General features: G+C 38.7%; 1 protein-coding gene across 1 annotated transcript in view; it reads left to right on the top strand.

Moving 5' to 3' along the window:
- Positions 1 to 2061: 2061 nt before the first annotated feature.
- The window catches only part of stk32c (serine/threonine kinase 32C), a 97666-nt gene continuing 75603 nt past the window's right edge, over positions 2062 to 24124 (top strand). The window contains exon 1 of the mRNA XM_015033580.1: positions 2062 to 2555. Within this exon, the coding sequence (XP_014889066.1) occupies positions 2474 to 2555 (82 nt within the window). The 5' untranslated portion in view covers positions 2062 to 2473. The remainder of the gene's footprint in view (positions 2556 to 24124) is intronic.

Here is a 24124-nt window from a genome sequence, read left to right as displayed (position 1 = left end):
TTGAAAAAAAAAAAAAAACTAAAATAAATAAACAATGCTTAGCCTGGTGGGTGCGCAAGTAAAGCCTGGTGGCCCGCCAGGCTTACAATACACTGCAATTTAAATGTTAATTGTTCCACTCATATTTATTTATTTAATATTTTTTATTAATATTAAATTGCTACTGCTACATTTATTAAGATATTGCTTAACAACTGTATTTAAATTATCACATATTTAACGACTGCACTTTTAATTCTTGAAGGTTCCACTAGACAATTCTAAATGAAAACCCAATTTAAACCCCCCAGGTTACTACATTATAGTTTGAATAAAGAGAGAAAAAAAATAAAAGTTATCCAATTCAAATGTCCTCTAAAATGGAATGTGACATTATCTGGAGAGCAACATCAACAAATAAACCCAACGTGTAAATTAATAACCTTCTGGTCTTTTTTTCAGTACTCCGGCTCCACCCATCCATATTCTAATCGGATTGTCAAATATTAATTCACTGCTCTGATGAAGGCCAGCACCAGTTAACACCTTACATCGCGTTAAAGCCCACCTGTGCTCTCTGTCTTTGTTCCTAGAGGCTGCACATGGCTTTAAACAGAGGGTTGGTTGTTTTATGTGCTACGTGTGGCAGGCACACCGACTTCTCATGGGTGCGTTCCTTCACAGTCAGCCGGTGGAATAAACTGCCGTAAATAGTAACAGTCCGGGATGGAAGGAGCTTAACTTGAAATGCTGAGATCAGGGACAGTGGGGAGAAAAGAACAGACCATGATTTGGCTCCGTTAGTAGAAATGAAATATTAACTAGTCCACCATATTGTGAGTGGCAGGTTTGCACTGGAAAGAAAAAACAGATGGATTTTCTAAGTATGACCAAATTTGATCATAAACTAATTACAATTATTTGTTTTTAATAATATATATTCACTATTGTACTTGCACTGACGATCAATGGGACAAAAATGTACAAAATCTGTAAATCAAAACTAACCAACATAACACATTGTGCTTCATTAAATGCATTAAATGTGGCATTTGAAATTATACCAAACCATTTATCTGAATTAGATTTTGGTAATAATAATAACGACAATGAATGTCATTATTAAGTGGGCGTCCCCTTTTGCTGGAGCTGAATCTGCCTAGAGTAGTACTCTGGCACTCTGGCGTGTGCATGGTGCACACCCAGTAACTAAACCAGCAGTGGCAAATGATGGTCAAGTTAACCAGAATAGTAACATGTAGCTTCCGGTTATCTTTAAATAAAGGACTTGACTGCTCACAAAGTTTAATAATAATAATAATAATAATAATAATAATAATAATAATAATAATAATAATACATAAATAAATAAATAATAAGTGAAATACACTGAAATTGTAAATAAAAAAATGACACCGTTTTAATAAACAATAGACTAAAGCTATGCTAAAAATAATCTAATGAAAATAATGTGTGTTTAAGTTTAAAATAAGTTCAACACCATATCAAATAAATAAGCTTAAAAACAAGTTATAGTTGTTCTGAAAGAAATAAAAAATACATTTTAAATAAACCCAGTATTATTTTAATAATGATGATATCAACAATTGTAAGTGCAAATCAATCAAATTGTAAATAATACGTTATGAAGTTGCCCTTCACTAACAATAAATGGATATTAATAAAATAAATATAATTAACAAAAATTATAATTATAGTAAAATTTATTGAAATTTAAATGTAATACAATTACACAAAATTATAGTAATAGTGGCAATAATAATATCAATCATAATAATCACTGTTATGAAATTTCAGTGATGAGTGCAACAGTTTAAAATAAATAAAATAACAGCAATATTTGAAGGATATTGCTAGTACAGTACCCCTCCTAGAAATAATCATACTAAATTAGAAATTAAAAATTATAAAGTAATAAACCGTAACAAAATACACTTTATTTATTTCCTTGTAAAAATACACAATAATCTATTTTTATAAGCGTTGTTTTCCAAATAAAAAGGTCCGAAAGCGTTCCTGGCGCAGCGACTTTTATTTTCTTAAGCAAATTGCCTCTGCTTCCGGTCTTTATTTGCAGCTTAACGCAGCTTCCACTCGCGGCAGCATCGATGAGCTGGAAGCGTATTGGTCTGTCTGCGGAAGACAGCTGAGCGCTACAAACATCGAGTCACTGTTTGAACATCCAGCTCCAACTTACAGAACACTGTCAGATCCCAACACGTCCACAAAATCCGCTCGCTTCACTTCCCGTCATCTCATCCGAAATTACTTTTGCCATCATTATCCTCATTTACTCGCGCTGCTTCAGATTGTCGGCTGAAAACAGGGGAACACGGACAGATAGAAAGAAAACATCCCCCAAACCAAACGGAGTCTGGTGAAATGCTCGGCTGCCTGTTTTTTTAAGGAGGAGGGTGTCCAACGCTAAGCTGTAGTTTCTCTCCAAGAGGCGAGGAATGCAATCTGAGCATCAATGTTTCACTGGGGCAAGTGGAAGAAGAGGATGGGAGCCAACAGTTCTTCAAAGAGACCAGTGTTCGACGAGAAGGAAGATGGTAAGCGCTGGGAAAAGTACAAACACTGATTAAGTTGAAGGAGTCATTTACATAATTAACTGAGAAATGCATTTGAAGCCCAAACTGAGCTGTGAGTAAGTGTTAAAAACTGAGCACATTTGCTGTTGGACTTTTTCCTGTGTCTTGGTAAAATTGTTGGAGGCGTAAAGTCCAGCTTCCTTTTGTATTCCTACCAGTTATATAACCCATTTTAGACGGAAAGTAACATTACTTTTCTAGTTTGACCACTTTATGAGAATAGAAAGTTTCTTAAAGCGTCGTTCTCATGCAGCTTTTCCAATCAGAGAAGACAATAAGCAAGTCGATTAGGCCAGAATAAGAGTCCTAATGGTGGATATAATTAAGTAAAACAGCGGTTTGAGTGAATGTGCAAGAAATGTTAAACATGTACGATTTAAGTGCATCTTTTAACCAGCAGAGGTAATTACTGTTATTATTAATCATTTATTTGTACATAACTCATATGAGTTACAAGATAGACCTGTTACATACATCACAACAAACAGCATCAAAATAATCTGAGATATTAATCAGCAGAGGTTGGGTTGGTGTTTTTAAATTAGCAGCATGAGAAACCCTGACCTAACTCTGGATTGATGCACCAATCGGGCTTTTTGTTTCCGGCACTGATTTCTGACCTGCAGATTCAAACAGCGAACGATTCTGATTCGGAAAGAATAAAAGTCCTAAGAAATGGAGAAAGACAGAATCCATTGGAAAATGATGAAATTACATTAACCTGTCTTATGGATCCAAGCTTATGTCACTATTTAACTCTAAGAAGTTCAAGTATAAATCCAAAATTTACTTGATAATTATGTTGTTGCTTTCTTTGTTTTGTATTTACTGTTTATCCTGATTGGATTTATAGTATTTGTGTGTCATTTTAAACTTACTTTATATAACCTTTGTTTTAGCAAGACAAATCTCTCATTGTCCAGAGACGACTGATGAAAAATAACCTTTTGGCTAATTCTGGTGCGTTTACAGAAATGTTAATTAGTGTGCATTGTCCCTCCCTAACACATTTTAATTTAAATTTCCAATGTACCTCTAACAAACCATTAGCAGTACATTTTTTTTATCTTTACTTTCTTTATCTTTAAAATTTTGTTTCTTACCTGCTTTTTAAGTTTGTTTGTGATATAGAAAACCTCAATCGACAAAAGATAACTGGAAATTAGTTTCAGTTGAGTAAAAGCCCAATCAATGCATCTCTTGCTTTAAAAAGAAACAATGAAAAGTTTATAAAACTTGAATTTATTTTAAAGATTAATGCTTTGCTACACAGACTCCAAACTACTACCTCTGTCAAGGAACACGTTGGACAATTTCTTCATTTTATAATCAACATTTGTTGCATTCAGTTGCAAAATGAAACCAATATTTGCACATATCAGATTGGTACTTAAAGAAACCTCTAATTTATTTGTTGGCCAGTAAAAAGGCAGATCAGTGCATCTTTAAAATGGTCCAGTGAGGTATAATGTAAACTGACTTTTGTTTTTAGCTTCAAATCATGTTATAATGCTATTCCCTGGAGCGTTGCTTTGACTCTTCTATGAATGTTTGAGAAATCCTTTAATCTCTGGTGGCAACCATAATGTTTCACAAATCTCCGCCTTGGAGTTTCTGCCGCACAGAGCGTCATCCGTCTCCCACTCAGCTCCTCCAGACTAGTGGCAGCAGCAGTTAGCAAATATCTGGTTGAAGTGCATGTCTGCTGAGCTCATCATATGAACTACAATGCTCTTAAGAATGACTGTAAATGGCATTGTTGTGCATGGAGTGTTGGAAAGAGGAGGAGCTTCTTAAGAGACGGAGGCCAATTCAAGGTGTCAGATATGGCGATGATGCAAAGTCAAATTTGTTTTAAGCTATGTTTTATATATACTGCATTTTCATAATAATAAAAATTAGACCTGGGCAATATGGCTTAAAAATAAAATCTGAAAATGATAAATGACAGTAAATATTTTCAAAAACTTGCTTTTATTTCAATCTTCCTTACTTGGTATCTATTTGAATTCAAAGTCCAAGACTTTGGAAAACAAGATGGAGGCTCCAGATGGGCTGACATCACTCTGAACTTTGGAAACACAAGAAATGCATTGGTAAAAAAATAAAAAATAAAAATTCAAAAACAAAAAAAACTTTGATTAGTTAATAAAACTGATTAATCGTCCAGACCTAGCAGAAGGTAACACAGTTATATTGTCCCAGAAATGACTACAATAGACGATGATATTGTAATTTAACAATAATACATGTTATAATATAAAAATAATAATTCAGCTTAGACAGGGAAAACAGGCAAAAGTGGCAGGGAGGACTTTTGTAAAGAAGCAAAGAAAAAAAACACTACATACTGGATAGCAAATAGGCCTGTAATGATAACAAACTTTGCTGGATGATAAATTGCCCCACTAATTATTGTGATAAATGTTAATATTGTTGTTTGAAACCATTTTCAAGTAATGCATGATTAAGGGCATCATAATGCTGGGAGATATTTTAACAATCTAAAATAATATCAACCAACCGAAACAAAAAACAAAGTGGATTACAAAGTCTCTGAAAACAAAAATATGAGTCATTAAAATGTAAATTATCAAACTCATTTTAATTTTCCGTGTGATTAATTGATTCATTTCTTATTGCGACAGGCTCAGCTGTGCACCCAATAAGCTCAACTTTGCTGTATCTCTGAGATGAACTAAAAAAAAAAAGCCATGGCTGCAGAGGCAAAAACTCGGATAAATGAGGTCGTATCACAGCAGGGATCCGGTCATATGTTTGTGTCTCTGTGCACCCTCGTGCAAGGATAACCCAATTAGGTCTACAGCAGTTCTGTCAGCGGCCTTGAAGGGAAATTGTCCAGCTCCACGGGTCAGGCAGTCTGCTGTCAAGGCAAGTAGACGCAGAGAGGGGAGGCAAGAAGGAGTGGCCCTCCAGCTTTAAGTGCTCTCCTCCATGCTGCAGATGATCAAAGCTGAATCTGGGATCTTTATGGTGTCGCTGATTCTGGATGATTAGAGGGGCAGCATTGTGTGTTTTCCAGTCACATAGAGCCATTTTACACCAAAATCAAGTAACTTCAGTTGCTACAAAAATGCTGTGTATATCAAATATGACTTAAAGGGGCAGGGTTATGTAAAATCAACTTTTTTGATTTTTACATCATGTTATTATGTCAAGGTGTTGCCTTGATTCTTTCATGCATGTTTGAGGAATCATTTAGTCTCCATGGCAAACATTCACCTGTCCAAAACGTTGGGTAGGACCTAGCTCTGCCTTCAAGATGCTAGTTTCATCTGCAGTTTTGAAGCTTCAGAGCTTCCACCTCACAGAGCACTCATACCCTGCGATTACCCCACTCATTTCCTTCAAACTAGCCAGCAGCAATTAGCAAACACCTGGTGGAACTGCACATCTGCTGAGCTCATTATAGGAGTTACCTCTCATTGCATCGCAGGTAAAAATGTTGTTAAAGGGTTAGTAGTGGAACCGTGTTTGACAACTTCCTGAAGGTGGAGTTTCAGAAACAGCAGGAGCTTTTAAAGAAACAGAGGCCCAATTTCAAGGGACTAAATTATGAAGTCAAATTTATTTTAAGTCGTATTTAATTACATATAACTTTTTTTTTTTTTTTACAATTAGAGTTAACATAGTTACTTTATTGTGCAATAAAATTGGACTATGTGCCTGGATAACACATAACACCTGCCCCTTTAAAAGAAAATTCACTTTGTAATTTAATGTCTTGAAATTGGGCTTCTGTCTCTTTAAAACTTCTTCTCTTTCTGAAACTCCATCTTTAGGAAGTAATCACAACATGGCTCCTCTATTAACGTTTTGGCAACGTTTTTACCAGTGTTTCACTGAGAATTAGCTCATATAATCAAGGTGATCACATTGAGCACCAGGTGTTTGCTAATTGCTGCAGCTCTGAGGAAGTGCTGCGCCTCGAAGGCGGGGCTAAGTCCAACCAGGCGTATTGCACACCCGAATGGTTCCCACGGAGATTAAATGATTCCTCAAACATGTGTGAAAGAATTAAAGCAACACTGTTTTTGACGAGTGAATAACGTTACACCATGATGTAAAGCTCAGAAATCTCGAGGAAACAAGGAGGTTAGCTTTATTTTCAAACATTACTCAGGCTGATGCCACTCATGAATCACAAGCTCCATTATTATCTTAATCACTGCTGTTACTTTAATCACTATCATTATGCATATAGATTGAGGTTGGATCTGCTCCATGGTGCAAAAGTGTGTTTGATGTAATTGTGCTGCTGGAATGTGGTCTACAGCGTGTGCAACAATGAAAACAGTCCCCTGCTCAGCCACTCTGTGAGTCTAATGTGTGTGATCACCTTGAGCACGGTTTACCGCCTCGCTTCGCTTTCACCCGGCTCGCTGTTCAAAGAGCTGCTTGGAGCTGATAAGAGCTGGAGCGAACCGGGCCGACTTACCCACGCTGGATGTCACGTCTCCCTGAAACAGCTTCCCCACCCGGCTGGCTGGCTTGTTGGCCTGGTGATATTTGGTCAGGTTGATGTCCGGGTCAGCTGCCAGACCGGGTCAGCTGCCAGACCGGGTCAGCTGCCAGGCGCCTGAGCTCCTCCTGGCTGATGGCGGTGATTAGCAGAGGAAAGGCAGCTGCTCTGACCCAGCTCCAGGTTCTGGTTGTGTCTCGGCTGCCGTCCGTCCCAGGCTCACTTGGACCCACGGTGCTGTGGGTTGGACTGGGTCTGCTCCATTGGGTTCTAATGATTGGAGAGAGTCCAGTGGGAAGATTGGAGCTCTGATTGGGAAATTAGAGTTTGATCACATGATCAGAAAAACTGTTTCTGTTCATCCCTCCATCCATCCACCCATACATCCACTTTCCATCCATCCATCCATCCATCCATCCATCCATCCATCCACCCATACATCCACTTTCCATCCATCCATCCATCCATCCATCCATCCATCCATCCATACATCCACTTTCCATCCATCCATTCATCCACCCATACATCCACTTTCCATCCCTCTGTCCATCCATACATCCATCTATCATCATCCGTCCATTCATCCGTCCGTCCATCCTTCCATCCATCCATCCATCCATCCATCCATCCTCCATCCATCTTCCAACCATCCATCCATCCATCCACCCATACATCCACTTTCCATCCATCCATCCATCCTCCATCCATCCATCCATCCATCCATCCATCCATCCATCCATCCATCCATCCATCCTTATGCTATTGGCTTACTGATCCTGGTGCAGTTTGTTAATCTGACAAGAACAAAATGCTCGTGTCAGATGAGCAAAATTAACTTCTAACTGAAGTAAAAAAAGCTATAACTAATAACATGCTTCAGAATTCTGTTATCTTTCACATCCTAACTGTGACCTCTGACCTCCCTGTTAGTGACCAGAATCCCACCTGTGGAGGAAGTGATAAATATCTGGGGTGATGTGATAAACGGTCCCTCATGACTGACCGGCAGCTGAGTTTAACAATTATCCTCCAGACTCATGACCAACGAAATCTCCTCTCCTCCTGCCTTATTTGAAATAAGCACACATGATGTGAATAAGTAGCAGTTCTCAGCAGAGTGTGAGGAATCGACAAATGTCGACTTTAATTGAAAATGAGCTCAAACTTGTTATTTCTGATCCGAGGAAATTCTAAGTGTATGCTTGACGCCGGCGTTTGTGTGGTCTGTGTTTTCTATTATCTCTCTGTATCCATTTGATCATTCGTGTCAAGCCAAAGGCAAATTTGCACTTCTGTGGACGGTAAACTTCTTATTTGGTGTGTAGGCGTTTGATGGTGCGCGTGCCTGGATGTCTGAATGTGTGTCTTGCTGCTTCTCCCATCAGCGATTGAAAGTCTGAGCCTCTGAAAGCAGATTTGGTTGAGGATAAAGATAGACGCAGAGATGGATGTCTGATTACTGCTCAGGCACTCCCTTTCTTTCATCTTTGTCACTGTATGTTGATTCAGTGCAGCTTCCTGCCTGCCGCTAGCTACAGAGCTGCTGTAACGCAGGATGGAGGAAAACTGTCCTGGCAACATTTTGATCCCATGTTTTAGTATCTGGGCGATACCAACCGAGAATAACTCTGGGCAATTACATTTAACTGATCCAGCCTCCTGATCCAACCGCAACTGCTGATCCACAATCAGCAATTGTGACCACAGTCAGGTCCAGAAGGTCAAAAAAAAAATTGTCTCAATAATAAACAACAGATTCTATGGATTCATTTAAACTAGTTCATTTTCTTGTCCTTACGATCAATTTACAAATTTGTGAAATCAGTGAAATGTATTGTTACTAAACTTTATCTAGAGGGACAGATTGCAAAAACACAAAATCTTACCAATTAAATTGGTTTAGTTTCTAGTGCAAATATTGTACTGTTGAAATAAAAAAAAACTAACAAGTAACTTTTCAGCAAGATATTTTAAGAAAATAATTCCTTAATATTGATGATAAAGTATTACTTCCACTGGCAGATTATTTCACTTGTAATTACTTTTTTACCATAAGTGAAGTAATCTACCAGTGGAACTAAAACTTGGTTGCTAGGTGACCGGCTGGGCTTGGCTGCCGTTGCTAGGTAACGGTGCCAGTGAAACTCGAACTTTTTTATTATTTTTAACATAAAACATGCTCCAATTTCTTGCTTGATCGCTACTTTTAAGCTAGTTTTGTTTAATTTCAAGCATATCAAGATATTTACACTAGAAACTGGACCAGAAATACTTGGGTATACATATTGAAACCCGCAGGTGTTTAAAAATGGCACCAAAATACTTCCCCACTTCGAGTAAATCTACAAATCTGCAATAACCACTGTCAATTTAATCCTGTTCATGGAGGCAAAGAAAATCTACCTGCTGCCAATCAGCAGAGAGATATACATTTCAAACACAACAGAGTAATAGATTGTAAGGAAAAACATAAACTCAGAGAACTGGAGCTTGGTTTTCTGCTTTAGCAGGTGTCCTGTTGGTTTCTTGTCTGTTCGGATTGACGGACTGGCTATGATTCTCATACTGTGTTGTTGTTTTTTTTTTCCTACTGCCTGACTGCACCTGCTGTTCCTGCTGACAGCAACCATTTTAACTTGTCACTACAATGGCTGTGTTCTCCTGGAACATTGTTTTAAAAAGGAAGTTTTTCTTTTTTATCTGTCGTGAGGTTCTCTTTTCTCTCCTTTGTTCCCTCTTCTTCAGTCCCGACCGAAGTTCCTACACCGCTTCTTATGTTGTCTCATAAAAGCTCTGCCCGTAGCCACGCGTGCCGGCTTTGTCCACCTCTCCGGGGTTATGTAACCCAGTTTGCTTCAGGCGGTGACAGCTGTAGCAGCGAAGGAGTCTTCAAAGCGATGAGCTCAGCGTGATGCAGGTGATAGTTGGAGGAAAGGTCGCTCTCGCTTGTTGAGACGTGTGTCCATTTAGAGCAAGGTTATTATCATCAATGAAAACGAACGAGATAACAAAACTAGAAATAAAAATAACACTTTGCAAGAAAAGGAAGTCTACCTGACTGCTCACAACGATAACTGAAATTAAATGTATTTATAGAGAAAACGTTTGTAGTGTTTGCTTGTGTGTCCCATCAGTATGTGGTCCAGTTTACAGTTATTGTTTTTTTCTTGTCATGTCAGTGAAAATCAAGAGAAATCATCACAGTCCAATTCATGTAACTGTGTTTTAGATAAAAGCAGTAGCTTGCAGTGGAGTAAGATAAAACAAATTATTATGGCGGAAAAATTACACAAACCTTAAAGTTCACTTGAGAAGCTGCTTTGCAGGTGAAGTTATTGTGTTTGCTAATTTTTTTTTAATTTACTCTGATTTATATATTTTACACTTGCCTGGTATGTATAGTCCTTCATTTGCGCCAAGTTAACAAATTTCCTTGAAAAAAGTGACAGTTTTTTGTGTATTTTTATGGTTTGTTCTATCTTGGCCCTAGTGTGGAACTGGCATTACAAAAAAGACTAAATCAATAACTGAAACTAATAACTAAACTTGGTTAAAACTTGAAAAGCTTGCACAAGATCTGCTTTGCAGGTAAGGTTTTTGCCTAGTGTGTGTTATCATTTATTTACACCAAATTAACAAATTTTCTTAAAAGTTGTGACCATTTTGCAATAGTTGCATTAAAACTATTTTTAAAACTTACCCTCTGTCTTACCCATGGCATGTAACTCGCATTACAAAAACAAAGACTAAAACTGAAACTAGTAGAAACAAAACTAAAATGAAACATTTTTTTCAAAAAATATTCAAACTAAAATATAATTGAAAATTAAAGTAGCAAAGCTATAAAAACTTTGGTGCAGAGAGGGGAATGCATTTCCTCATTGGCTCTTTTCTGACCTGCAGATAGAAAATAAAACTAAATCAAAGAACATGCTTCTCTTTGTGACTTTGAAAACAAAACCTTGCAGCAGTAGTTAGTTTGACATTCAGTTGATGGAGCAACATATCGACTCCTTCAGCTTCTTATTTCGAGCCAGTTCGTGACGGCAGTTTTCCTCAGCCCGGCTCCTGTGGGGGAACCTGAATGAGACTGTAAGCACATCTTCACTGCGCTCAGGCATCCCCGCAGCAAACGAGGAGGATCGCAGATTACAAAGACAGCCAGAGCCGCGCGACAGGCTGACTGATGGGAAACTCTCTGTAGTTTGGAATCCAGTTCATAACGCTGGATCTGCCTCTGTGAGGAAGAGGAGGAGTGGGGAGGCCTCTGTGCGCTGGTGGCAGACAAAACCCTGGATTTCCCCACCTTAACACCCCACTAAGACATCATTTCCCATAGAAACCAATTAAAAGCTCTTGGCAGATAACCTCACTGTCTCCGCGTTGTTTTAATAGCAGAATTATTCCAGCGTGTTAATAGAGAACAGCACTCTTTCTGTTCCTGCACAAAATCTTTTTTTAGTTAAAGGATTAATTTCCGTTACCTAAACTTCTTCTGTTATTGCTGCTCTGCCTCTTGAGTTTTTAATTTATTTCCACTACAGACTACAGATGCAGCCCACAAACACAAACTGTGTTCCAAGGACAGACAGAAATATTCATCCTTTCCGTCTTTTATAATTCACCTTTGCCGTTTACTTTTCAGCCTCAAATCTACATCTTGTGCTTCAATGGAAAGATTCAGATGATTGCAGAATGATGTGTTAGGATGGTCTAGACCACATGTGTCAAACTCGAGGCCCGTAGGCAAAATTCGGCTTTTTATGTGCCCCTCTAAATTCTAGACTAAACACTAATTGTGCTTAAATATTTATTAATCAATCAAATCAATTCAGTTTTTATCTGTTTACTGCCAAATTATATCAATCAGTCCTTCCAGTTTCTTGCGAATTATCATGGAATTTCATGGAAAATCAACAAATCCCCACACTTTTTATGAACTAATTGGGAGTTTATTGCAATTTTTTCTCAAAAACTTTCTTACTTGTACTAAACAGCTGCCTCAGCCTTATTTGATGCTAGATTGTAATCCATAATCAATACAGAGAGCAATAAAAAGTCGCATTTAACAACATAAATAAGTTCAAATATACTTTGATTTTTATTGCCAAACTCACAAAACAATTGTGAAATCCTGGAGGGACTGAAAAGATGTTCAATTATATCTGATTTTAAGAATTGATATTTTAACATTTTCTGAACAGGTTTCTTACTTTCTGGCACAACCGGCCCTTTAAGAGCATTCATGATCTCGATTTGGCCCAAAACGAAAATGAGTTTGACTCCCCTGGTCTAGACTAACAGGTGAGTTGCTGCAAGTCCAGATCTAGTGAGACAAAGTGAATTTGGACTGATGAGCTCTTTAAAGTGAAGACACAGATACTAAAGTTCAGCCTCTCAGACTTTTTCTGAAGCGTCCGTCAGTCTTGATTTGACATTTGATATTGCAATCTGTGGAAAACCAAATAAATCCAACAAACAGAACTTGTAGAAAATTTCATTACTCCTGGATCAGCTCAGACAAGTGGCTGGAAGAGGGAGAGTTGTTTTATCACAGAGCGCTTTGAAGCACGATCTCATGCATGAGCTTTTGTGCCTGATTCACAACCTAGTTAGCTGCTTTGACACGGTTTGACTCAGCACTTCCCTCTGCTGTGCCATGATTTGTATTCATCTTAATGTGCTGCAGTCAGAGCTGAGAGCATAAGTAACAGATTTAGAGCTGCTCTCATGCTAAAGTTTCCCGACCGTGCATAACCGAGATGCAATAGGCCAGCAACTGTTCTCTGTGTGACTGCAAGTGGACATGACAGGACGGTCAGCCACTTTGATGTACGAATGCCACCCCCCTCTTCGCTAGAGGACCTCATGTGATGCTCTGAGATCTCTTGAGCAGCCAGAGGGTTTGTCACTCGCTATTTTTCACATGCACGCAACACTAACATGGCTAATCAGAGAAATCAGGGTGAGGGAGAAGATCAGAGCGCCTAAACCCAAGTTTACAAGCTGCTGGTCAGAAATCAGATGTCTTTCTTACTCACAGTTGTTTTTCAAACCAAAGGCTAATTAGATCTAATTAATGTCAATAAGATGCAGCACTGAACATTATTATCATCACTGTCATTCAGCGGCACAAAGAGGCAACCTTCTGGACTTGAATCTTTCAAGCCAAGTGGTTTTATTAAGACTCACACATACTGATAAAATGCCTATCGCTGCCTATTTTATTAGTTCAAACACCGAACATACATTAATACGCATCAATGCACACACTGCAAACTGTCTCGGCATTACAGCTAACATCTACAGTCTTCCCTATATCTCCTCTTTATGGTTCAATTAATTGGATTTGTAGTGTTTTTAGCCAATATTCAGGGTCACAGGAGTCTTTCATCAGGACTAAAAATGAATTGTTTGGAAACTGCTGCTGGGCAGCATTTATCAAAGCATTCTGGTGTTTTCACACCTGATAGACTCAGTTCGATAGGGGACCAAAGGTGCAACATTTGTTACATTTTCAGTTTTTTTGGTTTGCTTTCACTCTGCACTTTGTCAAACTAACCAAATCTTTTGAAAATCCTCTTCCCCTCCTCGCCTGTGAGGGCACTGCACCAAGAACCACTGAAGGAAACGACACGAAAACCTCTGAAGAAGACACTGAGCGCAACGTTCTTCTTCACAGAATGTAAAAAAATGGAGTAGTGTTAGATTTTTGTGGTTGTAAGATTTATCTTTTGTCTTTTGTAAAAGACAAAAGATAAAAAATAAAAAACAACAACAACAAAAAACGAGCTATTTCTCCTGCTGGTGCCAGACTTGTGTATTTATTTTGGATATATTTACCCAAAATGCCTTGCGCTGTAGCCTACTTCCTGCTTTTGGAGTGGTTTCCAGTCCACTTGGCATTTAATCTGCGTTCAAACTGCACCAGAGTTCGCTTCAGCTGAGCCAAGACGTAGGTTAGTAGGTGAACCAGATTTTGGTTGTCCATTCATGCCTCCCCAAACAAACTGAACTTTCTTGGCAAACAAACTAGAGTTAGATTAAAGTGGACTAAACAGGACTGGTGTGAGTGCACCTTTATTGATTTTTAAGTTGTGGATTGTGTAATCCAGCTACTTAGTGAGTTTTTTGTTGTTGTTGTTGTTGCAGCTTGGCTTGAGCTTGTGGTCTACACATCTTGGAAAACTAGCTCTGATGCTACCGTTTACCCAGAACCTAGATGTGCTGCCAAAGTAATGATGAACCGCAATCATGTTAACAAGGAGAATATTTGCAAGGTTGAAACAATCCGAGTATGCTCCATTATAAGCTCAGGGGAATTTGCTGATTTCTCCAAGAACCTGTTGGATTTTTTTACTGAGGTTTGAAGGCAGTGTTAAGGGATGCATCAGCATACTGACCAACCTGCTGCATTTAGATTCCTATTGTCATTCTTGTAATAATCCAGACTGAATGTCCAGTAAAATGCATCCCTATTAAATCTGACAGAAACTCCTCCCTTTCAGCTGCCCCTGTATTGATAGTTTTCCCCTGAGGGGGTTGGAGTGCGTATGCAAACAATCCTGCTTCTAGTCATAAAGCAAAAGTCTATAAACACATCCTCCCTCTGCTGCTTACAGGTGTTGAAAGAGACGTGTCAAATTCAATTTCTAGTCAGATAGGTGTAGAAAAAAAGAAAAAACTTGATTGGAGTTGATGCATCATGTGAATGTGGACATGACTCAGGAACTGAAGATACACTTCTGTCCTAAATACCTGCAAGAACAAACAGAAGTCAGGTGTATCTGGGCCAGAACATGATGTGTCCTGCGCTTTCCTCGAGGCAGAACTGCTAAGAGGGAAAAGAACTAGGCCACAGTGTCCTTTCCCTCTCACCTTAAATGTACACTTAAATGCAGCACTATGCATATTGTGCTTCGCAGCAGCAGCGGCAGTGTTTTGACATTTTAAAAATGCGACATCTCCCCTGTTATTGCAGGGGAGATGTCTTTTCCCCTCCTTTTCTTACATGTTTGATGCCTGAATTGCACTGTGCCAATCATCCACAAAGCTATGATGATAGATACGTTAGTTTTTCTAATTAATGCACGCATCCAAGACAGCTTTACCTTTGTAACAGTCCAGGACTTTACGTCCATGTTTGGAGGAGTGGGTGCATATTTCAGCTCTCTGTGTATTTTGCACTTTTGGCTGGAAATAAATGGTGCCATTTCCTGACAGGTCTGGCGTAGCCTCACTATTTTTGCTTTTCTCATGCAGCCAATTTGTTACTGCCTCTGCTGCATTCCCTTTCCGCCTCACACCATGCTTTAAATAGAGTCCTAATGTGTCCCTCTGCGAACAGTCGAAAGGTTAGTATGGCATTTTAACCCTGGAGCATGGTCTATTACTTTAGGATGGGTCACAGCTCACTGGTTTGTAAAACCAGGTCCCACAGAAAATGCGTCAAGATGTAGACATGTCAGTTGTGTTTGGTGTTGAGGTTCAATTCTTCAGCTAAATGAAGCTAAAGAACTTCTTGTTATATTTTCTTCCAGAAATCCCTACACTGGTCAAAAACTGCCCAGCAGTGATGAGAGAGACTAATAAAGTCATGACTACTGGGAGTTTTTGCTGCTTATGGTGGTTCTAAAAGCAGCTACACTGCTCTCATTCACTAAAGGTTTATTTGCTTTCAAACCCAACTAAGAATAGTTTTGCTCCAAATACTCAGAGTCTCTTGTTGCAGTCAACTTTAGAAGAACCTTGATTAACAAATTCAAACTAATTGGTGAGTTGTTGCAATCCAGAATCTGTGATGTTTAAACTGAGACGTTGGTTTCTTGCACTTGATATCGTGCTGTACTTTTCTCCTGGCAAGTACTGAAAAATATAAACACCTTGTGAATTTGGGGAAACTTCCCAGTCAACACATGACACAATAAAACTGCAGTAGGTAGTTCTGAGAAAACTGTGACCTGTCTAAAAATAGGACAAACACATCGTACAGGTTACTCTCTCATGCAGAACTCAAGAAATTGGAAGTTTTCCTGTAACGTTTGGTTGTTTTTCCACTAGTAGCACAGCTGCAGCACCCACAATAATAATTTTGAATGGTGGTACATGCTGAATGGTAGAAGCGGTGCAAGCAGCGAGTGCATGAGCATGATTGACACTTGTAAGACCTTTCTCCTGGATCTGATTGGTTGTTTCTTACTCAGAGTGGTATAGTTATGTAAGTGGCAGTAGGACGACTGGGAGGAGGATTTTTTTTCCCACAAAACATCTATTTTATAGTAGCGTGTCAGGACTTAATTACAGTTTCAACAAATATATAAAAGTACATTCTTATAAAATTTGCCTACTGCAGTTTTAAAGTTCCAGTAAGTCACCATTAAGTCTGGGGAGAGTTAGAAATGTAACCAGCCAATTTTACAAAAGTTCTTAGGAAGTAACCCGTAAGTTCTGTTACAGTTCTAAGAAAGTTATGGAAAGCACATTAAAGTTATGGAAAATAACCATTAGGCCTCAAGAAAGTTCCAGAATAAAAGCCAATTATTTCCACAAATGCTCTGAAAAGTAGCAAGTAAAGTTCCAGGAAAGTAACCATTAAGTCTCATGAAAGTAACGGGTAGATTAACAGATACTGACCAGCAAATTCCAGGAAAGTTCCAGGAAAGTAGCCAGTTATTTCCTCTAAGGCTCTAAAAAGTAACCGGTATATTAAAGGAAGCAGCATTAAATTACTGTACAGAATTGTCTAAGTTCTGGAAAGTATGGGCCATATTACGTGGTTCAATTTTTGTTTCTGTTCTGTGAAAACACGTTTTTCTGCACTTCTATCCCTACTTGTACAAAATGTCATAATTACAGTAAAGCTTTTCAGCATTCAGGACCAAAAGCAGCATTAAAGGCAATGTGACGGTTGATTTATTACCGCCTGAAACGAAGGAAGCGTGTTCTTCACCACTTCCTCCTTTGCTGCTCATTTTGGCAGCGTCTGTTTCATGTGCTGCTTTTCAGTAGAAATGTGTGGCTCAGCTGACTACAGTTTATTCAAACGGCTTCTTATGTTTTATTTAAATGTGGATCTTGAATGCTAAATGTGCCACGACCTGTGACCTCATCACTGTACCTCTTTAAATCTGATTTCCTTTTGGTCAAACAGAAGAAGCAACTATGCTGAGTGGTTTCAGGATATTGTGATGAACGTTTGAAGAGTTCATCACTCGTAGCAGGAATAACTCCACACTACGTTACCTTTGACTCAATAATAATAATAATAATAATGATAAATAATGGGGTCAGAGAACGTATTCCTGCACGGTTCCTGTGACGTGTTTCATTAACAAGTCGAGACGTTTGAATACACAATGTGCCGATTCAGACCCAGGAGTCGTGAATCACAGTGACTAAATTATGCCAATACTGGGACCTGATGATGCGGCAGCCCTGTAACACAGCAGAATGATCTCCTTTCTCTCTCTCTCACACACACACACACACACACACACACACACACACACACACACACACGCACACACACACACATGCACAAAGGAGCCCGTCGCTACGGCAACGTCAGAAGTTTTCACACGGTCCAGATGATGTTTCGTGACATTGCCGTGCATCTGAGAGTTCCCATACTGCAGTGCAGAATTGTCCTCTGAAGCGTTCCCGTCTCGTCTCGCTCCCTCTTCATCTAGACGGTCTTTAGATGTACGATTCGGGCCCCTGTGGTGATTTCCCTGCGCGCAGAGGTCCAATTTCACATCTCTCAGCGGCGCGGCTCTACGTTTGTAATGATTGATTGCCATCATTTGAGCGGCTTTTTTTTTCCACGTCGCACTGTTTTGGTATTCTTTCCGCGCTTACATGCTTGCATGTGTCTGAGTTTGATGAAGTAAATAAATGGTGGAAATGGAGGGATGAGAAAACAATGGAGACTAGAACAGCGACATTTTAAGGATCTTCTGCGCTTAAAAGAATCCAGAAGTTTTCTACTGCGTTTCCATTACAAATGCATCCAAAAATGTTGAAAAAAAAATCTATTTTGCAGTGTCTCCATTAAATAAACACAAATAAAATAAGTGTGTTAATGCAACAAGTCAGGGGTGCCCAAAGTCGGTCCTGGAGGGACCTGCATGTTTTAGTTTTCTCCCTAGTGGTAGTAACAACCTCCTCAGCAAGTCAATGTTCTCCTTAAGCCTCCTAATGAGCCATCATTTGATCCAGGTGTGTTAAACCAGGGAGAGAACTAAAACATGCAGGATGCCGGTGTAACTCTTCTTATTTAGTTGTCGGTCACCTAGTACAATACAGAATAAAAACTCTTCACAATGTGGCTTTGACTGCAGGCAAGTGGTCCGACAGGCTGAAAAATAAAAGACAGTTAGCACCGTGACTGAGTGGTCAGCCACGAACACCAACCGGCGCAGCTCCCACTCATAGGGTCACATTTTCCAGCCCAACCACGAGAAAAACTTTACAAATTATATTTGTAGATGTTAAATATTCTTACAGTACTTCGTTAATTGTTGAACTAGAAAAATATGACCCTAAGTAAAAAAAGAAGTGAAGAGCTGCCTCTCTCGCACCTACCTCCACCTGACGGACCCGTTGCATGCAGTCACTAATCACACCACTAGGTGTCTCCAAACAAACGCATTGATCAAAAATCTCATAAACACATACAACCCTACAATCATTTTGATCAAAACTCACACAGACACACAAGCTCCTCTCTCCGTTACACCCACACTTGCTGAATTTTGACCAAAATGATTAAAGTGTAGAATTATCACCATAACGGAAAATAAATAAATGAATAAATAAATCACATGAATTAGCTGTCATGAATATACAAGGTCCAACTGAAATAGTATCCTTTACAAAGGATCAAGTGGCAAGAAAATGGCGCCTTATTCCTTGCCAGCTCCTGGAAGCAGGATGCAGCCTACATCCCACATAATCCATGCCCAAACTAAAAGAGGTCCCTAACCCTGGACCTGTACCAACAATGGTAATATACACTACAAAAACAAAACAAAACTCAGGACAAGGAAAAGTCAGATTAGAAAATAACCTATTACTATAAATGTCTTTGCTGGAACATTTGAAACACTGAGTTAGAAACCCTGTCAAAAAGCTGACTAGCATCATCATTAGCAGCCATGTTGGTCATCACCTGGATCAGTCTATTGACAGGCTTGACTATTCTACCAACACGGGTTCTAACTGTGTAAGTAGTGTCAGGCTCAGTGTCAGTAACAGACTGAGCAACTAGTGAAGTGTGTGGACAAACACTCTGTGTGTCAACTGACGCATCTGAGGAATTATTGTCACAGTCCATCTCACTAGGGACCAACAGATATCCCTCGTCTGCCTGTGCTGCAGAGACAACATCTCCAACAAAGCCATTCACAGGGGTAACATCATGGGGCTTATCAGATAGGGAGCTGACCCATTCTTGTGTTCTGATTTTTGAATCATTTTCCTGAATGACTGATCCCAGAGCATCTGAAATAGTGTTAATGTCAGAGCTTTCAGGTGTGACGGCAGCAGAGTCGACAGGCTCACCAGATGTATCAACAGGCAAGAAGTTCACTAGCATCAAGAGGTTACGATGCACAACTCGAACTTGACCGGTGGTGGGATGTTTTATTTGGCATGTGTGAGTTGTAGGGTTCATGCCCACAGCAGTGTACACTGTAGACTGCCAGCGGTCAGCAGTTTTGTGTTTGCCTCTTTCACGCTTGTTTGATACCATAACACGGTCGCTGACCCCAATAGATTTCCCTTTAGTATGGCGATTGTAGAGACCAGCCTGTCGATCTGGTTCCTTGTTAGCATGATTTTGAGCTATGGCCATTGCATCTTGAAGATCTTTAGTCAGGGACAGTACATACTTGTCATATCCACCAATTTCAGGATCTTGGAGGATGTTCTTGAAAAGTACATCAACAGGGAGGCGTGGCACTCTCCCAAACATCAGATAAAAAGGGGCATAGCCTGTGGTTTCATGGACTGTTGTACATGAAGGTCAATGTCTGAAGTTGTTTTGGCCAATTCTGTTTTGCATCTGGTGTAAGTGCTCTTATCATGTTTCCCAGGGTTCTGTTGAAACGTTCCACGCTGCCATTACCCATTGGATGGTAGGGGGTCGTATGGGATTTTCTCACACCAGCAACTTTCAACAGTTCGCTTATGAGCTGACTTTCAAAGGATGGGCTTTGGTCAGAATGGATTCTCTCAGGGAATCCCAAAGCTGCCTCGCCACTCGTTTTGCATATTGGTCACGGCAAGGAAAGGCCTGAGCGAGCCGTGTAAAATGGTCAGTTACAACCAGTACATCAATGGACCTGTTGTTAGAATCCTCCGCAGTCCAAAAGTCTGTACACACAATCTCCAAAATGTTTATATTTTTTGTACGTTTTTGGCTTAATTACTGCTCTGAGTATATTGTTCTTTCAGCAAATTTCCATTTTTAGTCTTTATACTCCAGTTAACGATTAATTGATTGCTAAATTAGTTATTAGTTACTTCAATAATCGATTAATCACAATTAATTCAATTAATTGCCTCAGCCCTGAACAGATTCTCCATCTTGCTTGACAGGAGAACTTTGTAAATGTTTGTGATGGTAGGACAGAAAAAGCACTAGTCCAGAGGGAGTAAAATTGTTACCAGTTGAGATTCACATCCCTGATCTTTGCTCTTCTTCGATCAGTTCAATTTAATTTAACGTGTAACCGTAGCAACAAGGTGTAGCGTAGGAGTGGCATTTTTCTCCAAGTCTGGTCTTGTTTTTGGCTGCCACATTAGTGCAACAGCAAAAGCCTTAATGGCTGCTTTAATTTTTCAGCACGATGGCTCCTTTATGTTGCCCTAAAAGCTGCCCACCAGATGGAGAGTCGGAGAAAAAAACAAAACCGAGGGTAATTAATGCGCGTGCAGGAAGACTCAAGATGGTACGACCACATGACTCACCGCTGGAATTTGGTGTAAAGTTGCACCGGCACATCCTCCGCGTATCCAAAGCTCCCTCTCCATGGCCAATTATCAACCTCAGCCGAACTGCGAAGCCTTAAAGGACCATGTGCTTCTGATGAATATTCATGCGACGCTCTGTTTGGAGAGGCCCCATTTAGACCGCATTAGCGCTGGAGCATGCAAGGAGAAAATAATGATGCTCCGTGATGATAGAGATTTAAGTAAACAAATTCATCAAATGTAGCCCTCAGCTCGCTGCACGGGCACTGAGGAGTTTGAGATGGCAGGATTTTTTTGTTTTCTCTTGTTTTCCCACTGGTTTCGCAGGAAACGACTTTCGCCTGCAAATCTCTTACAGAGGCAGCAGTTTGCCGTTTCTCTGATAAATGTGGGATCATTGAATTCTTGGTTCAATGATCCGTTTTACTTACGGTAAGGCTGACATGACGCCTGCAATGTGTGAGGCATCAGATAAAAATAAAAGGTTTGCTTTAGGAGAACGAGTTTAATCCTTTCCTCTGGTGCAGCGCGTTGGGAAGAAGTAATTCAATTCAAAAACTCATTGATTTCTCTACAGATACTTCTGGAGTCACAGAGTGATGTAGTTTAAGTTTTACTATTATGGCTTACAGAATGAGCTGGGTGATTAATCAAAGAGTAATCAATTAATTGCTTAATCGCTTTTTCAATTAATCGCTTAATTCAATTAATCATTTAATTTGATTGATCACTTAGTTTGATTAACCAATAAATTTGATTAGTCAAATATTCATTTTTTTTGAAGATATAATTTTTGGAATATTTGGATTTTTATTTTTATTTTTCAAATGCACCTCTTGGGTTTCCAAGCTTCCCAGCCAGCATGCCTAGGTGGGACCCATATAGTCTGCCCTCCTTTTCCACACATGGGGCCCACCCTGGCAGGGTGACAAGCATCTGTTTGCTTGGACTTTGAATTCAAATCAAAATTTAATATTTGGGCCAAACTAATATTTTTATTTAATATTAAAATAATAAATTTTATTATTCAGAGAAAGAAAGTTGTATTTTTTTGAGTTCCAAAACCAAAAAATAACAAAACATTAAAATAAGGAATGTTGAGTATCTTGTGAAGTTTTACTTTGGCATTGTTTACAAATAATACTTAATATCTACTAGAGATGCTTCACATTTCCATCAAATTATTGTAAGTAGCTGAATGTTGAAATGATTTTGTAACAATTGTGACTATTTAGCAGAAAGAACCACATGAACTGAAGTGCTCACAACAGGTTGTAATAAAGTTTTTCTTGTAATTTTAATGTTTTTACTGGTAAAATTGCATCACTATTTGCTATCATTATGACTATTTACATAATTAAACTAAAATTGTCATAGGCTTAGCACTCCGTCATTCAAATCAGAGAAGGGTTGATTAAAATAAAAGCCACTTTTTGTGTGAATCTGACATGCAGTGAATTTTAATATATAGCAAGAATGTTAGTATTCTTAGTTTTAAAATTACTGTAATTTGAAAAAGTGTCTTACATTTTTTTTATTTTGAAGAACAATATTAAAGTTTATAAAATGTATTTATATATTTTTTTTTTGTAAAATAGTCAAAATTAGTTCTTGTAATGATGCAGATGTCAAAAAGAGCCTCAGCATCAGCAAAGATCATTTCACGACTCGTTTTGCCCTCAACTCCTGAAAGAAAATAATAAAAAAAACGATGTTTAAAATTACAAACCAAAGAAATTGAATCTGAATATATGCCATTTTTCTAACTAAATGAGATGATTGTGAGATAACTGAACAATATTAAGTGGAGTGAAAACATATGTTCTGTCTGGACCTGCCAGCTCCAGCGTCTGAAGCTTCTTAGCCAAGAACAGCAGCCGCTTAACCAGGTTGTGTCTGCAGGAAGGATTAGCAACATGCCGTAATTTCCCACTGAGTGGAAAACTGGAGATACACCTATCAGGGATTTTATGGCCAGTTTCCAATCTGCAATCTTTGTAAAGCTGCGTCCTGCCAACACGGCTTCTTCCAGTTCCCCTTTTGGTTTCCCAAATGACTGAAGTTTTTTCTACTTTCTAGATTTATTTAAGTTTCAACTAATCAATTATTGTGAAGTAAATTTAGGATTTTCTATCTTTATACATGCACAGTGTGCAAACTGTTTATGGTTTGATAATACCATACCAGCTAGAGAGAAGGGGTAGCCTATAAAAAGAGGAAATTGTCCACTTTTGACTTTTTCAACTTATTTCTCAAAATTTCTAAAAATTTTTCTAATAAATTTTTGACTTTTCAAATTCCAAAGTTGTTATCCAAAGAAAACAATTAACAACAGATGAATCTAAAAAATGTTAGGTTTTTTTAATCAAAATTTCATCTTCAAATTTTCAACTTAAAGTTATGAAATTTCCAAGTTTTTTCCTCAGAAATATTCTAAGATTAATCTGAAAATTTTTAGAAATTTCTAGCAAATTTTCTACTTTTCAAATTCTGAAATTTCCAAGTTGTTTCCTCAGAAATTTTTTGAGATTAATCTGAAAATTTCTGAGCTTTTCCCTGGTAAATATTTGACATACAAAATTATGAAACTTCCCATTTTTTTTCCTAGTAAATTTGAGTATTTTCTAGCAAACATTTGACTTTTCAAATTCTAAAATGTCCAAGTTGTTTCCTCAGACGTTTTCTGAGATAAATCTAAAAATTTCTGAGTTTATTCCTAGCAACTTTTCAACTTTTAAAATTCTGAAATCTCCAAGTTATTTCCTAGAAAATTGCTGATATTAATCTCAAAATGTAGAAATTTTCTGCTCTTTCTGTTGTCTCTTAACACGCCGTCTTAGCCGTGTGAAGTGAACCTCAACAGCTGAAGACATAAAAATATTTAGCAATTTTGATCCCCAGTCAAACTGAATTTACCAGACCATCAGATGTCAAAGCACCCTTACTTTTGTCTGCTTTCTTTCCTAAATAATCGCATCCCTCGTGATTCTCAAACACTCAAATCTGCTTCGATTTTCACGAAAAGCTTCCCAATCAGCATCATCTTAAAAGTTGCGCTGCTGCAGATGAAACA

Source organism: Poecilia latipinna, unplaced genomic scaffold (assembly GCF_001443285.1).
Source record: "Poecilia latipinna isolate Pla-1442-1.1 unplaced genomic scaffold, P_latipinna-1.0 Scaffold273, whole genome shotgun sequence".
NCBI classification, from domain to species: domain Eukaryota; kingdom Metazoa; phylum Chordata; class Actinopteri; order Cyprinodontiformes; family Poeciliidae; genus Poecilia; species Poecilia latipinna.
This window is presented reverse-complemented; position numbering and strand designations above follow the sequence as displayed.